This window comes from Glycine soja, chromosome 12 (assembly GCF_004193775.1).
Source record: "Glycine soja cultivar W05 chromosome 12, ASM419377v2, whole genome shotgun sequence".
NCBI classification, from domain to species: domain Eukaryota; kingdom Viridiplantae; phylum Streptophyta; class Magnoliopsida; order Fabales; family Fabaceae; genus Glycine; species Glycine soja.
In genome coordinates, this window is record NC_041013.1 from 43,731,557 (window position 1) to 43,749,363 (window position 17,807).

General features: G+C 31.2%; 1 protein-coding gene and 1 pseudogene across 1 annotated transcript; one reads left to right on the forward strand and one right to left on the reverse strand.

The window, feature by feature from the left end:
• The first annotated feature begins 285 nt into the window (after positions 1-285).
• LOC114379161 (protein trichome birefringence-like 42) lies at positions 286-2,577 on the forward strand. Its single transcript, XM_028337762.1, has 5 exons — positions 286-579; positions 890-1,064; positions 1,175-1,353; positions 1,450-1,608; positions 2,168-2,577. The coding sequence occupies exons 1-5, from the start codon at positions 332-334 to the stop codon at positions 2,436-2,438; spliced, it is 1,032 nt and encodes a 343-aa protein (XP_028193563.1). The 5' UTR covers positions 286-331; the 3' UTR covers positions 2,439-2,577.
• Positions 2,578-4,042: 1,465 nt separating this feature from the next.
• LOC114379060 lies at positions 4,043-11,188 on the reverse strand (annotated as a pseudogene).
• Between the last annotated feature and the right edge of the window lie 6,619 nt (positions 11,189-17,807).

Below are 17,807 nucleotides of genomic sequence, written 5' to 3' on the forward strand. Positions count from 1 at the left end.
TCATAGATGATTTTAACAGTTAATGGTTTAGTTAATTGAGGAAAATAACTTCCCATTTTACCTCATACATGAAATAACTCCCCATTTTACGTTATATGACGCACCCTTTTCCTTATAGAGAAATTAAATCAGATCACAGGATCTAGTTAAGGCTGCTGGTTAACTTTTATTTGATGCAGCAACTATATATGAAAATAATTTCTGCCAATATTATTTTCAATAAAGCTACAGCTAGACACGCCTATGGGACCAACCACATTTTTTTGCATATATAAAATACAAAACGCAAACGTTGTTTTTCACGCGGTCTCATAAGGTACAATTTTCAAATATGGTGTTCACAATGTGGTTGAGGCCTCTGATACTAGCCTCTGTTTTTGTATGGGCAGTGGCAACTCCTTCTCCACAAGGATGTGATTTTTCTCATGGCAGATGGATCATTGATGAAGCTTCCTTACACCCTCTCTATGATGCCTCAAGGGACTGTCCCTTCATTGGGTTTGATTGCTCAAGATATGCAAGGCCTGATAAGGATTATCTCAAGTATAGATGGATGCCCTCTGGTTGTGATCTTCCAAGGTAATGTGGTTTATTTTCATTCAACTTTACTTTTGCTCGTAGATTAATTGACACGGGTTACTTTTCGTTTATCCAGTAATATCCAGTTTTAATCTTGTATTGGCTTCAGAATGATTGTTTTCCATGAAAAATATGTGGTATGGTATCTTTGTAACGTCTAATCACATGGAAATTTGCCATATTTGTTTAAACATATTTTTTCTGACTTGCAAGATGGCATCTTGAATTTCAAATTTGAATTTTTTTTCTTCTCTCTCCAAATGATATCATTATTATTATTTTACAAGAAAATGGTATTAATGGTTAACAGGTTTGATGGTAAAAAGTTCTTGGAGAGAAGCATAGGAAAGAAGATAATGTTTGTGGGGGACTCCATAAGTAACAACATGTGGCAGTCACTCACTTGTTTGCTACACATTGCAGTCCCAAACTCAAATTACACTTTAACAAGTCAAACACAGGAACTTTTGGTGTTCTCAGTTCCGGTAGTGATTCTTTTCAGTTTTATATTTTCGTTTCTGGAAAGTATTGAACTTTTGTAGTTTTTTATTGGGTTAATAATCTAGTCCATTTGTGTGTTTTTTTTGGGTTATAGGAATATAAAGCTTCAATCATGTGGTTGAAAAATGGGTTCCTAGTTGATTTGGTTCATGACAAAGAAAGAGGTAGAATTTTGAAATTGGATAGCATTAGTTCTGGGGACCAGTGGAAAGAAGTGGATGTTTTGATTTTCAACACCTACCATTGGTGGACTCACACTGGACAGTCTCAAGGGTAATGAAGCTTTTTGAATTTTTAACCACTTTTTTTGGCGTTTATGAGAGGTGCTAGCCATGTGGCTAATGACATCATTTAAATGTTTTATTGTAGGTGGGATTACTTTCAAGTGGGCAATGAATTAAGAAAGGAAATGGATCACATGGAAGCTTTCAAGATTGGGCTGAGTACTTGGGCTAAATGGGTTGATTCTAACATTGATCCTTCAAAGACTAGAGTCTTGTTTCAGGGAATCGCTGCTTCCCATGTTGAGTAAGTTTTATGGCTGGTTTTGGTTTCTCTCCAATTGAATTTTGGATTTGTCTAATTTAAAGTAAGAAGGTGAATAAAGTACATCTATCATTGTTAATTAGAAAGTCAAGGTTAAAAATTATGATAAAATGAAAATTAATCATAATCTAACCTATTGATTTCTTAATTAATGGTTGATTAGAAAATCAATGGTATAAAATCAAATAAAAGTGCTGATAAAAAAATCAAATAAACTTAAAATCTAAAACTAATTACAAATACAATCTAAATCATCGATTCCCTAATTAATGGTTGATTAAAAAAATTCCATGCCCGTCTGCTATGTTTTATGCTTCAAAGTTTTTACTTGAATATGGATTGGGTAGGGTGTGGAGATTGCAACACATTTTGATACATTAGGTTTTTAAATGAGTATGAAATAGCAAGACAAATGCTCCATATGTTATGTGATTTTATTTTTTTAAAGAATGGATTGCCCCATATGTTATTATGATTAGTAATTGTTATATAATTGTAGTGAAGAAGTCACTCTTTTGTTTCTTTGAATTGAATATTCCAGTAAAAAGGGGTGCCTAAGGCAAACTCAACCAGATGAAGGACCAATGCCACCATATCCTGGTGCGGACATTGTGAAGAGCGTTATAAGTAACATGGCAAAGCCTGCAGAATTGCTAGACATCACTCTGCTCACACAACTGAGGAGGGATGGTCACCCCTCTATCTACACAAGGCGTGGCACTTCTTTTGATGACTGCAGTCACTGGTGTCTGGCTGGTGTTCCTGATGCTTGGAATGAAATATTGTATGCTGTTCTCTTTGGAAATTATTAGTATCTTCATCTCATTTGTCCTTTATTTATGTTATCCTTGGTTATTTATTTATTGCCCTTGAGGAAATAGGGCTCTCATAAATTTGAATATGAGCTTTTAATTAAATTCGAAATATTAAAAAATGCCATGTTACTCTACAGCCCCCCAAAAGCTAATATTGCTTTCAAATTTAGCAGAATTGCAAATTCGCCAATCTTAAAACGTAGTTGCAGACAGGAATTGACACCTTTATCTGAAACATTTGCATACCTTGATCTTAGTTACGATGGAACTTATGATTTATCTTTTTCTTAATCAATGTAATTAGAGATTTTGTTTTTTTAATGAAATTTTGAAATATTTTTATATACTTTGGTCCGCGATAAAATATGTTTATGTAGATCTCTTTAAATTGATCTATACCATATTTTAATCTTATAAGGTGGTATACATTAGCTAATAGTCCTCCTGGTATTACATTAAAGACATATTGACACTGATAATTATAACTATATATATAAAATGACAGAAATGAAATGTCAATTCTTGACTTTATTTGTAAAGTCTCTATTCTTTAGTGATCGAAATCTAATGATCTATAAATTAATAAATTAATTTATGTTTGATTAGTCAAGAAGACAAATAACTTGTATTTTTTTTACTTCTAATTTTTTTATGAATTTGATATTAATCTTTGCGATGAAATTTTAAAAAATGACATTATTATTTCTTATTGTTCTAAAAAAAAAAATATGTCAGATGCTATCTAACCGTTTATGGTACTAATTTCCAGTTTCGAAATTAATAACACTTAGACCTTCTCCATTTCTAAGGATATTTTTTCTTCTACTATCTAGTATTTTCTTTCTTTTATCTTTTTTACATAAACTTTTTATTCAAAGCTAAACAAAATTAAGAGTGGACAATTAAAGTTGAATGTTAAAATCGTTAGATCTTGTTTTGAACTATAATGTTCTTAATAGTGTATTTCATTACTTCAAGACGGGGGATACCCTGTATTGAAAAACGATTAACTACATTCATTGTAAAGTGAAAACTATAAGGTGACTCACAATTCACAAGTAAGTCCTTTGTTAAGATATCAGATGCTTAACATGAGATATACTCAGCATCGCTGCAGAAAGAAAACAAAGCCTGATTGTATAATTCCCTCTACATAGAAGGTTTTGCACTGTTGAGTGGCTTTTGCAGATTCATTTTTGTCTTTTATTAATCATAAAGATTGTTCGACAGTAGTGTGATGAGATACTTGTTGAAGCTAGATTGTACAGTCAACGAGGCCTTGGTTGCTCTGATGAAAACTACTATATTCTAATCACGTAAGGTATAATTTGTTGTTGATCATCCATAATAAAGATTTAGCAGCGTTAGTTTTTAGTCATTAGAAATTGTAAAATATTAAGATTTTAATTTTTAAATAATAATAAATAAATAACAATAGTATACCCCGTGAATATTTTACACCGACAAACATATGACTGTACCATAAATCTAGGATAAGTAAATGCCTGACTTTATTTCAGAGTGAACTTTTACAATTATAATCCAAAGTCCAAACCATAATATATGCAAGTGTTTGTCCTTTTAGCAAAAATATGGCAAGATCTCACAAAAAAATATATAATTGATGTACTGAATAAAAGAAAACTACGTAATCATTGATCAAAATACATTACGAGAATTTGAGGCACTTAATTAAATATCCCAAACAAATTACATTATTCCCATACGGTAGCGTGCACCATCACTTCTTGTTAAAATTAAACATATCTAACATGCATGAACAATTTATTTCACAACTTTCTAGTAGAACACATCTTCAAGAAATTGACCAAAGCATTTATGAAGGCACACTTCGACAAAATAAAACCACTGTCTCCGCCAATGAGGATTGATCCAAAGGATTGTCACCAACACTATTTGTACCATGACATAGGATGAAGCAAAACTCCAACAGAAAGCAGTGAAATCAATTGCAGTGTCATTTTCCTCTCCATCATGCAATGCAGTACTTGGTGGTGGGAGCGTTGTTAGACTGCCTCTATTACTGTTATTCCAAGTAAGATATGGATTTCCTTTGTAGTTGTCCTCATCAAAATTAGCAAACTGTCCCTTATCAGGTGCTTTGCCTGACAAATTGTTATAGGAAACATCGAAGGTAGATAAAAAGTTCAAGTCCTGTAACTGAATAGGGATTTGTCCACTCAAGTTGTTATTTGAAAGATCTAAGCTCTCTATGTTTTCTAGCTTCTGGAAGCTCTCTGGAATCAATCCATGTAGATGGTTATGAGATAAGTTGAGTGAATGGAGGTAATGCAAATCTCCTATTTGGCGTGGAATCTCTCCTGTCAATTGATTAGATGACAAATCTAATCCTGACATCATTTGAAATTTGTCACTTTTGAATGAAGGATATAAATTTTTTGTTGTGAGTTGCATTTCTGCAACATCAGTTCTAGGGACAAATCGTTTACGCCTATCAAAACTATACAAGGGTATAGTAAAATTTCCAAATGACATGCTACTGAAGCAAGGAGGTATAGATCCAGTGAAGTTATTTCGCGAAAGGTCCAAGATATTGATTTGCTCTAGTTGGCATACCTGACTGGAAAGTTGGCCTTGCAACTGATTACCTGCCAATAAAAGAAATCTTAAAGACCAAAGCTTATATATGCTATCTGGAATAGTTCCAATAAACTTGTTGTCACTAAAATCTATGGCAGTTGGTTGGGAGTAGTTGCTTATTAATGCTTCAGGTATCGTGCCAGTAAGACTGTTTCCCTGCAAGAACAAGTACGCTGGCATTTCGAAGCAAGAGGGTATTGTACCAGAGAATTTATTGTGAGATAGGTCTAACTTAACAAGATTATGTTGGCACCATTCATCTGTTATTGCACCTTCAAGGTTGTTCCTTGATGCGGTTAAGGTGACAAGTCTAAGCTTTCTGATCACACTCAGCAGTGTTCCATTGAGTTGGTTGCTATCCATCATCAATGTTTTTAATGAGAAGCATCCGTCAAGAATATGATTAGGCACATTGCCAGAAAAATTATTATTCCCCAAAAACAATCCCTGCTAGCTTGACATCTCTCCAATTGAAGCTGGAATATGCCCATCAAAATTATTGTTTGAGACATCAAAATTCACTAAATGAGGGAAAAAGGATCCAATGTTATCGGGGAGCTTGCCTTGCATCTGGTTGTTTGATAAGGACAAGGTGTTTATTTTGTCCATGTGATGATTTAGATCAAAGGGTAGTTCAAAAGGTCCACTGAAAGAATTATGAAATAAATCCACTTCTTCTAAATTTGAGTTGTTCACAAGCAACCAGCTGGGAAATTTACCAACTAGGTTGTTACCCGATAAATCAATACCTGTCAAGCTACTTTGATTTGAAAGGAAAGTTGGAATTACTTTTGTGGGTAAGTTTAACTTGCAAGAGGTAATTGCTAGTTGCTCCAACTGAAATGGTGCGATCCAAGGCGGATTTTCAGTGTCAACTTTCATATCGCCAATTAGCAATCTCTTGAGCCTTGAATGGTTGCTAAAAATGTTAAATGAGAATATGCCCTCAAATTCATTGAAAGATATTTCAAGAGTCTCGATAGAGACAAGGTGCCCAATAAAAGGTGCCGGGTTCCCACTTAAGAAGTTAAAGGAGAGATCAAGATTCTGAAGTGATGTCAAATTGCCAAGGCATGGATCCAAAGTTCCTACGAAATTATTATATGACAGTGCTGCCATTTGAAGTTGCTTCATTTTACATAAACCTAGATTCAAAATAATGAGAAGAAACAACCAATGAATTGAGGCTCCTTAATGCATAAATAAAGTAGATTTGGAGCGTAGGAAGTAAAAAAAAAAAGCATATAAATAATAGATAAGGATAGCTGATTAAATAAAAAATAGACAAGGATAATATTAAAGATTTTTATACTTCCTCACCTTGATTAGGGAAATATCCGGTGATACCTGAATTACTTAGTAGAAGAACTTCCAGCTTGCTTAGATTAGCCAAAACTTCACCAGAATGAAAAGAGATATATTTAGAGACGTTATTAGCTTAATTATTGTGAACTCCTAATTCACATTTCAAATGCAGCAACCAAAGCAGAAGAACCACGTAAAATCCTTGTTAAAGTGTATTACAACTTGACAGTAAAATCCTGATGCTTTTTCTTCTAAACTATTAGTAAGCAAATGCAAATTACAAACTTCTAACATCCTTCTCAACAAACATACACGAATCCATGTTAATTTCATAAATGATTCTATAACGAAATCATTAGATATATAACAGGAGCCAACAAAGCTATTCTTCTTAGTTATTCAACAATATTGTTCAAAAATAACTATTTATATGCACTAGAAATGAAATATATATCTAATAATAATAATAAAAGAAATGAAATAAATATCTAAGGGAAACCAAGTAGGCAGAAAATACCGTTGTCATCAAGATCCCCTTTGATTGGATTAAAATCTAGGTTCAAAGATCTGAGAGCGGGAAAAGCAACTAAAGACTTGAATATTCCCTTGTCAAAATGATTGTCAGCTAAGTTGAGTGTCTTCAACTTCTTTAATCCATAGAACTCGGTGCTGGAATGGATATCTGAAATCATTAATTAATTTATTACTTCTTTGTTGTGTTATAATTTTCGTATAAAAAAATTATTCTAAAATAATTATTATTTTAATTTTTTAATGTAATATTAATTATCTTTTTCACTTATATCTTTTATAATATTAATACTGAACAATAAAATTTATAAATAAATTAATGATAAAATAAGATTAATTTTATAAAATTATTTTTTTATCTGTATAAATCAGTATAGGACAAAAATTATTTTATGATGGACGGAGTAATTAATAATAGTATCTACTAATTTAAAAGGAAAATGCTTACTAATACTCCATCGTTCTTTTTTCATTGTTGGATTTTAAAAGATTTTTATTTCTATTTATTGATTATTTTAAAGATCAACATAGCATTAAATACTCTTTTTTGGAAATTATACTCTTACTTTTTATTTAATATTTAATTAGTTTGCATATATGCATTTGTTGTAAAGTAAAAATAAAAAATCTCAACCATATTATTAAGAACAATAAAATTTATTATATTTTTTTTTTTTGTTTTTTACATAACAACCATAAAAGACAATAAAAAGAAATGGGGAGAGTATTAAAGAATAAAAAATAGAAAGTTTTTAATTAAAAAGTATAAAAAATAGAGAGTTTTATTAGAAAGTGTAATAATTCAGTCTATTCTTTCAACCCAAAATAAGTATTACAGTCTATTCATAATTTCTATTGCAATCTTTTAATATAAAAAATTTAATTTCTTTGCCTTATGACTTTTGAAACTGGATAAAATGCAGCAACAGCATATATCTGTCCGTACAAACCCCGTGTAAAATATGGATTTGTTTTTTTATATTCAAAAAATTAGAGTTAGGATGGATTTGTATTGATTTATAAATCATTATTTGACGTCTGAAACATTTAATGACGTAGATAAAATTAATAATGAAGATGAAATTGTCAAGTTAAATAATTAAAAGGAAATTAAACTTACGTATATTAAAATTTAATTTGTGTAAATTATTTTTTTTACAGAATAATTTGAGTAAATTCTTAAATACACATATGCATTAAAATCATTCTAAACAAAAGATTAATTTCCATTTAAAACTTTTCAAACAAAAAAATTATTTTATAAATCAAATCATTTAATTTTTTGTGTGTAGAACGATAACACTGAGGACGTTCAAACTTAAGATGTAAAGTGAGTTTTTATAATCTATTATTCAAAGTGATTGAAAATAGCTACAAGAAAAATTGAATTTTTATTCGTGTAAAATTAATCAATTTATGTGTGGTTTTTTGCATGAGTCTCAATAAAAGTTATGCAGAGACAATATTGTGTTGTCAACTGACAGTGTCGAATTACACGATGAATATGAGCAAACAATCGAGGATCTTAAGGAATTAATTATAATTAACAAGTATTGATTATAATTATGTCCTGTGAGAAATTTTGGAATTTTCTTACATTTGTTAAAATAATTTTTTAATCTGATAATTGATACAAAGTTACGTACGTACCTTGAGTTGTGACAGAACTAACAAGATGATTCATACTCAAATCTAACACTTCCAAGTTTGGTAAAAGTGACAATTCTAAGAAGAAAAAGTAAATCAAATCAGAATGTGCAAAACGAACTCACAAAAATGTTAAAAATATAATTAGTTATGTACAATCATACCTTTTATCGGAAAAGGTCTAGCTATAAAGTTATCGGCAAGAGCTAAATTCTTGATGGATCGGAGAGCACCAACAAGTTCCATTATGCTCTCGTTGAGATAATTAAAACTGAGATCTAATGTCTTTAACTTTTTCAATGTTGACTTGTTTTTATAATCTGAAAGATTACTTCAAATTTACGTCAATGATAAATATACAATATTAATTTTTTACTTAAAGTAGTAATAAAAAAATTGTTGTAGACCATAATCTATAAATCTACTCACATTCTGCTTAAAAAATAAATAAATAAACTCACATTCTTTTAAAAATAAAGAGATAAGACAAATAATTTTATCCTTTAAAATATAGAATATCATCTTATTTTAGTTTAGGTCAAATTCATGAGATCAGATGTTTTTAGGCTAAGGTGAGATCTTCAACATACACACCTTGCATTAAAGATGGAATATCTTTTGAATGTAAAGTTCTTAAGATTAAACATATGTTAGTAATCTAATAATAACTCGATAACAAATGATTTGAGATAGTTTTTTTTTGTTTCCTCATATGACTTATATTCTTCATGTATCATTTCAATTGAATGATCCTATGAAATTATATTGTTGCTTTCACATGGTATAAGTAATATATATAAGAAATATTTTTATTTTTCTCTGGAGAAATTCTTGATACTATCTTAAAATTTGAGTCTAGATCTAATTTGACTTAAAAACTAACTTATGAAATAAGAGTTTATATACATCATTCTTTTAATTATGTAAAATTCTACTTGTAATTGTTTTATGAAGACTCCATACTAATAATGGGCTCATCATGACTTTAACAAATTAAATGGTGGTTTGAACTATGAGTGATACCCAAAAGTAGCATCATACACACATACATATGTACCTTGAGTTGCAAAGTGGCTGCCATTGCCGAGCAGATTAATAGCCAAATCCAACACTTCCAAGTTTGGTAAAAGTGATAATTCTTAGAATTGAAGGAAAAATAAAGCAAATTAGATGTGTAGAAATCTCCAAGTGTGAAACATATAATTACGTACATATATAATTGCATTCATACCTTTCAAAAAGGGTCCTCTGATAAAATTAGCACCAAGAATTAAATTCTTGACAGATGGGAGAACACCCACAAGTTCTATTATGCTCTCATTGAGATAATTGAAACTGAGATCTAAAGTCTCCAACTTCTTCAATGTTGACTTGCTGTCATCTGAAACTTTACTTCAATATTCACTTTAAGCATTCATGTACAACATAAAATTTTTTTATCATTCATTTTGTAAAATCCATTAACAAGACACATTTATTAATCCATTAACAATAGAAGTGATGCTTATTTATTGGTGAAGGTGTAGTGTCATTAAATGTTAATAACTACGAAAATTTAAAGTGTATTTTTAAGAATAAAAATAAAGTTTATGGTGAAGGTGTAGTGTCATTAAAGTGTATTTTTATTGATGTTGATAAATTAATTATTTAATTTTCATATAAAGGACCGAGAAAATAATATTTATTAAGAGTTAAATTTAAAATAAAAGTTTTATTAAAACTAAAAGCAACAATTAATATGAATTTTTGTTAAGGTTAAAACGTCCATCAATTTGAAATGAAAGGAGTATTGGGAATATAAAACAATTCTCATTAACCGATGCAGTAACAATATCACCGTGGAGCAAGTGAACTATGGCAAATTAAATGCTAATAAATGGTAGGGTGCATGGTTGTCTCAGCATCCCGAATCCACGTCCAAGACAATTTCATGTTCAAAACAAAATAAAAGTATTTTTTGTGGGAATCAACTAAAGAATTTATAACACATTTATCTGGGTTTTTTTTCAACAAACTGAATCTGATTCCTTGATACCCAACTTTTCATTAATAGTACTCCTAATAAGTATTGTTTGAATTATTAAAATAATATTAATAATAAAATTATACCTTCCGTCCGAATGAATCCCAGCAAACAAGAGTTGGACAAACTGAGACTTGTCAATTTCCTGAAGGGTAGAAACAAGGACCAGTTTAAGAAACGGCTTGTGTGCTTTGAACAATATGGAGATGGCCATAGAGGCATTTTTATGGACAACGGATATGGTCCCATTTCACCAGCAGGTGGATATACAAGTGGTACCATTTCACTTTCAGCAATTGTATATAAATTTCCAAGATCTAGATGGATTACGTGACCAGAAGAGGAATCACATGTGACCCGTTCCCAATCACAACAATTGCTCTTTGCCTCATTCACCCACGAACGCAGCTTCAATGAGTCGTTGCCATGATAAGTAGCCTTGAAATCCAACAACGCAGCCTTCTCTTGTTGGAAGCAACCACTACTATTGCCTAACACGTCACTCAAAACTATTGCTCCCAACAATACTGATACTAACCACTGTTTCTTCCTACACATCTCCATCTGGAATATTTACTTTAACACTTGTTGTACTTTTTTTACAATTTGCAATGCCGTTTATCGGTCTATATATAGCTCTCTCGATCTCACCCTCTTTTCTTTCTTTTTTTTTTAACTTTTTGTGCCATTGGAATGCTACGGATACATATATTATTACCACTCAAATTATTGAATAAAATTAGCCAGATAAAGCCTAGAAAGACTCGTGAGAGGATGGAAATTAAATCTTCAGTTCCCAATTGCTGACCTCAAATAAAAAATGTGTCACCCCAATTAATTGTCTACATCACTTTAATTATCATCATTTAAGAAAAATATATCCTGTGACGTTATTTGCTCTTCATAGATATTATTACATTAGTACGTTACATTTCAATTTCTTTCTGATATATACCTCTTGAGGAAACTATCGAATTAGATTCTAAATTGATGGACTAGAGTGAACTACTTATCCATGCTATTATGTTCAAACAACTTGGCTGTCGCTGGTGAAGCTAGCAGACTGATAATCTATTGACTTGCCCTTAGCCCAAGTTCACACGCACACTTGACTATTAAACAATCTATTGTGGAAGCAACACCAAGGGATGCAGATGCAGTGGTGGTGGCAATTTTTTATTTTGTTTTATGCAGAGTTTGAGTACACAGGTCAACAAAAAGATAAAGTCGAAGACCAACAAAACGACAGAGTCGACGACCAACGGAAACCAAATTAAACGATCAACGTCAAAAACAAAATTATTGTTCTTAATATTAAAACGGTGTGCACAATTAATTGAGGTGTGGCAAGATATTTTTTGTGTTGGCACAAGCTTTAAAGACACATGATGTTCATCCCTCATGAGTTTGTGTCAAGTCAATTGAGGAATCAGACATTGCAAGACTCCCATATTTGAGTGCAATAGTAAAAGAGACCTTTGCATGGATTTGGTTTCTTTACTTTTCTTTTTTATGTTATCTCGTTCTTTTAAAATCATACCATTTTTATAATTTTTAAAATTAAATATCATCATTAATTATTAACACAGTTGTTGTGCATTATCATTTTTACTGGACAACACCACAGCATGGGCAAGGACAGAAGTCAAATTCCTTTGGCATGCACCCAGTTGCCCCACTTTTGCTACTTAGAAAAGCCAACATATATTGATGGATGTGGAGATCAATGGCTACACCATCCCACAGGGTGCACAAATAGTGATTAATGAATGGGCCAATGGAAGGAACCCAAGCAAATGGGAAAACCCTAATTCATTTTCACCTGAGAGGTTTTTGGGTTCAGAGAGAATGATGTTAAAGGTCGACATTTTCAACTAACACCGTTTGGTGGCGGGCGACGAATATGCCCTGGTTTGCCACTAGCTATAAGGATGTTGCATTTGATGTTGGGATCATTAATCAACGGCTTTGATTGGAAATTTGAAAATGGTGTGAACCCAGATGTGTTGACATGGGTCAACCCATGCGAGCTGTTCCATTTAGAACAAACAATTAACATGTAGTGAATATTTCTTTTATAGCTACATTTGTGCCGATAAAACCGCACATGTACATTTATTCTTGGATTCAAACACTGAACAAATTAGTTACGTAAGTTTGTTGTGACTTTTCCTAAATATTGAGATATTATAGTATAGGCTGCATGCATCTTGTGCTGATTCATTATATCCCAACAAACAAACAAAATGTATTGTTTATTAGAATTGTATAATAGCATGATAGTAATTAGTAGTAACGTCCATAAAATAGTCAAATTAAAATCCCCCTCTATCTACACAGGGCGTGGCACTTCTTTTGATGACTGCAGTCACTGGTGTCTGGCTGGTGTTCCTGATGCTTGGAATGAAATATTGTATGCTGTTCTGTTTGGAAATTATTAGTATCTTCATCTCATTTGTCCTTTATTTATGTTATCCTTGGTTATTTATTTATTGCCCTTTAGGAAATAGGGCTCTCATAAATTTGAATAAGAGCTTTTAATTAAATTGGAAATATTGACTTTCTCAAATCAATAATATTGCTTTCAAATTTAGCAGAATTGCAAATTCGCCTATCTTAAAAAGTAAAATTTTTAACCGTAATCTTAAAAAGTAATAGAAGACAGGAATTGACACCTTTATCTGAAACATTTGCATAGTTATGATGGAACTTATGATTTATCTTTTTTTTAATCAATGTAATTAGAGAATTTGATTTTTAATGAAATTTTGAAATATTTTTACATACTTTGACCCGTGATAAAATAATTTTATGTAGATCTCTTTGAATTGATTTATACTATATTTTAATCTTGTAAGGTGACATACATTAGCTAATAGTCCTCCACATCATACATAAATTAAGAACACAAATAATTATAATCATATACATATAAAATGACAGTAATGAAATGTCAATTTTCAGACTTTATTTGTAAAGTCTATATTCCTTTCTAATCGAAATCCAATGATCTATGAATTAATTTATGTTTGACTAGTCAAGAAGATAAATAACCTCATTTTTTTTTACTTCTGAATTTCTTTATGAATTTGGTATTAATCTTTGCAATGAAATTTTAAAAAATAACATTGTTATTTCTTATTTCTTATTGTTCTTTAAAAAAAATGTGCAAAATGGTATGTGACCGTCTATGGTACTAATTTCCAGTTTCAAACTTAATAACACTTAGATCTTCTCCATTTCTAAGGATATTTTTTCTTCTACCGCCTAGTATTTTCTTTCTTTTATCTTTTTTACTTAAATTTTTTATTCAAAGCTAAACAAAATTAAGAGTGGACAATTAAAATTGAAAGTTAAAATCCTTAGATCTTGTTTTGAACTATAATGTTCTTAATAGTGTATTTCATTACTTCAAGAGATTGGTTCTTGATTCTTGACAGGGAGATACCCTGTGTTAAAAAACGATTAACTACATTCATTGTAAAGTGAAACGTATAAGGTCACTCACAATTGGCTTATTGCACCAAATCCGGTTCCAAGGTAGTAAGTCCTTTGTTGCCTTTTCTAGTACTTGTTACATCCTTCTTTACTTTAAAGTGTTTTCTTTCCTAGACCAAAATGATCTTCTGACTCAATTCTAATAAATCACTGGCAATATTATTTTTTTCTTGCAATTTTTTCCACCAAATCAGTAGTGGTGCTGGGGAAAGCCACCCACTATACATTATAGAGAAAAAGCAGTCCTGTAATTTTTTTACTGAATACCTCTGTTAGTCATCACCTTGCAGATGATTAGAATTATTGTACAGAAGATGCAAGTAATTATATAGTGAACAAAATATATAATTGATGTAGTGAATAAAAAACCACATTACGAGAATTTTAGGAACAGAACTAAAACCCCCCAAACAAAACTACATTATTCTCATATGGTAGTATGCAATCCACCATTTCTTGTTAAAAGTAAACACATCTAACATTAGCAGTCTAATTCATAAACTTCTAGTACAACACATCTTCAAGATATTCACCAAAACATTTATCAAGACACACATGCACAAAATAAAACCACTTTCTCCGCCAATGAGGATTGATCCAAAGGATTGTTACCAACACTATGAGCATCATGACATAGGATGAAGCAAAACTCCAACAGAAGGCAGTGAAATCAATTGCAGAGTCTTTTTCCTCTCCATCAGGCAATAGTGTTGGCAGTGCCAGCGGTGTTGGATTGCCTCTGTTACTGTTGTTCCAAGTAAGATATGGATTTCCTTTGTAGCTACCCTCATCAAAGGTACCAAACTGTCCCTTATCAGGTGCCTTGCCTTACAAATTGTTGTAGGAAACATTGAAGACAGCCAAAGAGTGCAATTCCTTTAACTGAAGATGGATTTGTCCACTCAAGTTGCTATTTGAAAGATCTAAGCTCTCTATGCTTTCTAGTTTCTGGGAGCTCTCTGGAATCAGTCCATGTAAATGGTTGTGAGACAGATTGAGTGAATGGAGGTAATGCAGATCTCTGGACATATTTGCCTTGAAACTGATTAACTGCTAATAAAAGACGTCTTAAAGATGAAAACTTGTATAAACTATCAGGAATAGTTCCAGTAAACTTGTCGTGACTTAAATCTATATTCATTGTGTAGGAGACGTCGTTGCTTAATGCTTCAGGTATCGTGCCAGTAAAACTACTTCCTGCAAGAACAAGTAGTTTGGCGCTTTGAAGCAAGAGGGTAATGGACCAGAGAATTTATTGTAAGATAGGTCTAATGTTAAAATCTTATCCTTGCACCATTCATCTGTTATTGCACCTTCAAAATTGTTTCTTGATGCAGTTAAGACGGTAAGTCTAAGTTTTCTGATCACACTCAGTAGTGTTCCATTGAGTTGGTTGCTCTGAAATTGTGCGAGAGATCAAGTGAGCGAAGAGACGTCAAATTGCCAAGGCATGTATCCAAAGTTCCTCTGAAATTATTAAATGACAGATCTAGCTCTTCAAATTGCTTCATTTTACATATACCTAGATTCAGAGTTTAAAAGAAAGTTATATATAGCTAGTATTTAAGATAAGAATTCACTAATGAGTTGGTCTGATGAGCCTTTGTCTACTGTCAATTCGTTGGTGATTTTTGTTTTATGCAAGTACGGTTATTAATGGTAGGAATTGCTTCACCATGGTTAGGCTGGAGTTGTAATTCAATTTTTAGGTCTAAAGCTTTTGCTTTTCTGTATTATGCAGGTATCAGTCTGATTGTAGCTTTGTGAAGTTTTTGTATTCTGTTTCAGTTTAGACACATGCTGTGATTTTAATAACTTTTTTCTTTGCTATTAAAAAAAACATCATTTGATTTTCATTTATGTGAATCTGATGTGATAAGTTTCATGTCTCAAATATCAGTAAAAAAAGGTTTAAAATCATGTCCCAAAGTTAAAAACAAAATATTGTTTTAGAAAAGATTATTTTAGCTCTCTTTACAAGTATAAAAAACATAAAAACCTAATGTATTTAAACCAACAAACAAACTTAGATGCGTGGAAAGGAAAAATAAACAAATACTACATGAAAGTAGTTCAGATTGTACCTTCACTCCAAATGAAGCCATCAAAACAATTAGAGGACAAATCAAGACTAGTAAATTCTCACTATATAAATATAGATCCTCAAGATCAAGACCCGTTGCCAGTCACAACAATTGCTCTTTGGCTCATTCACACGCAGCCATGAGTCATTGGCATAAGTAGCCTAGTAGTAATCCAGCAATGCACCCTTCTCTTGCTGGAAGCAACCACTACTAAGCACTACAAGCTACTGGTAATTGCCTTGCTGATTTTTATTTCCTGAATCATATTTATAACAAGGAAAATTATAACATGTGCTGAAATTGAACTAATTAGCCAGTTGTCCGTAACAAACTCAAAATGGAAAATAACATAGCTATCTAGTCAGCAAGAGTTCATTGTGCCCTTCAGACATAATCCCGATATTGGGCTGATCTCCCGGTAACTCTCTTGGACCTGTTGCTATCCTGTGCTTCCTTGTTATCAAGTCAAGTTAATTTCATAAAAGGCATCAATGGAAACATTGTCATTTTGATCTTTTTAGTTTAGAGTATAATGTGGGATTGATTGAATTTATTTTAAAAGAATAATTTTTTTTCTTTAGTTTTTTATGATTTTTAAAAGATAATTACTTAAATAACTCATAGGATTGACATAGGATTATAAGATTTTATTGTATTCACATAAAAAATTTGTTTAATTATTTTTGTGTGTAAAATTTTCTTGAACAAACGACAATCATATATCCTAAGTCAAATTAGTATTTAATCCAATGATCTTTGATCAACTAAAAAAAATAAGGAAAGGTCAGGTTGAAGATTAATCTTCTAAGATTATTGAGCATCCCATGTGGACTGATAAAAACAGTAGGGGAACTGGGAAAGCAACAAATATTGCAAAAAGTACAAATACTGGATGCAACAATTTGTTTAAAATTTAACAAATTATTCGAAAGAAAGTGATTTTTTAAGAGTCTTGTATCCGGGAATTGCTGTTTCCCATGTTGAGTAAGTTTTATGGTTTCTCTCCGTTTGAATTTCGGAGTAATCTAAAGCGAGAAGGTGAATAAAGTACATTTTGTTTTTAGGGAGTGAATATTTTTTATTTGTGGGAATCAAACACAAAGTAAAAGTCATGGTAAAAACTATGAAAGATTTATAGTAATTTATGTATTTTATTCAATTAATTAATTTGGTTTTTTTTATTTAAAGGAGTAAATATAGTACATTTATCATTGTTAATTAAAAAATCAATAGTTGAAAATTGTGATAAAATCAAATACATGTATATTAATAATCTAACTATTGATTTCTTAATTAACGGTTGATTAGAAAATTAATGGTATAAAATCATTCATATATACATACATATATATATATATATATATATATATATATATATAACAAAATCTAAAATTAATTGAAATTTTAATCATTAGTTTTCTAATTAATAATTATTATTACACTTTACCGTCTAAAGCACATTCCTCAAACTTTAGAAAAGGCAAATGCTTGAATTTCGCATTAAAACTCATAATGTGATATATATAAAGCACCATACAAATTTAACAGCTAGATGGATATTCTTAGAACAATCTCTGCATAACCAAGCTTATAAAAGCCACGCCACTTGCTAAATTATATTTTTTAAGATATCAGATGCTTAACATGAGATATACT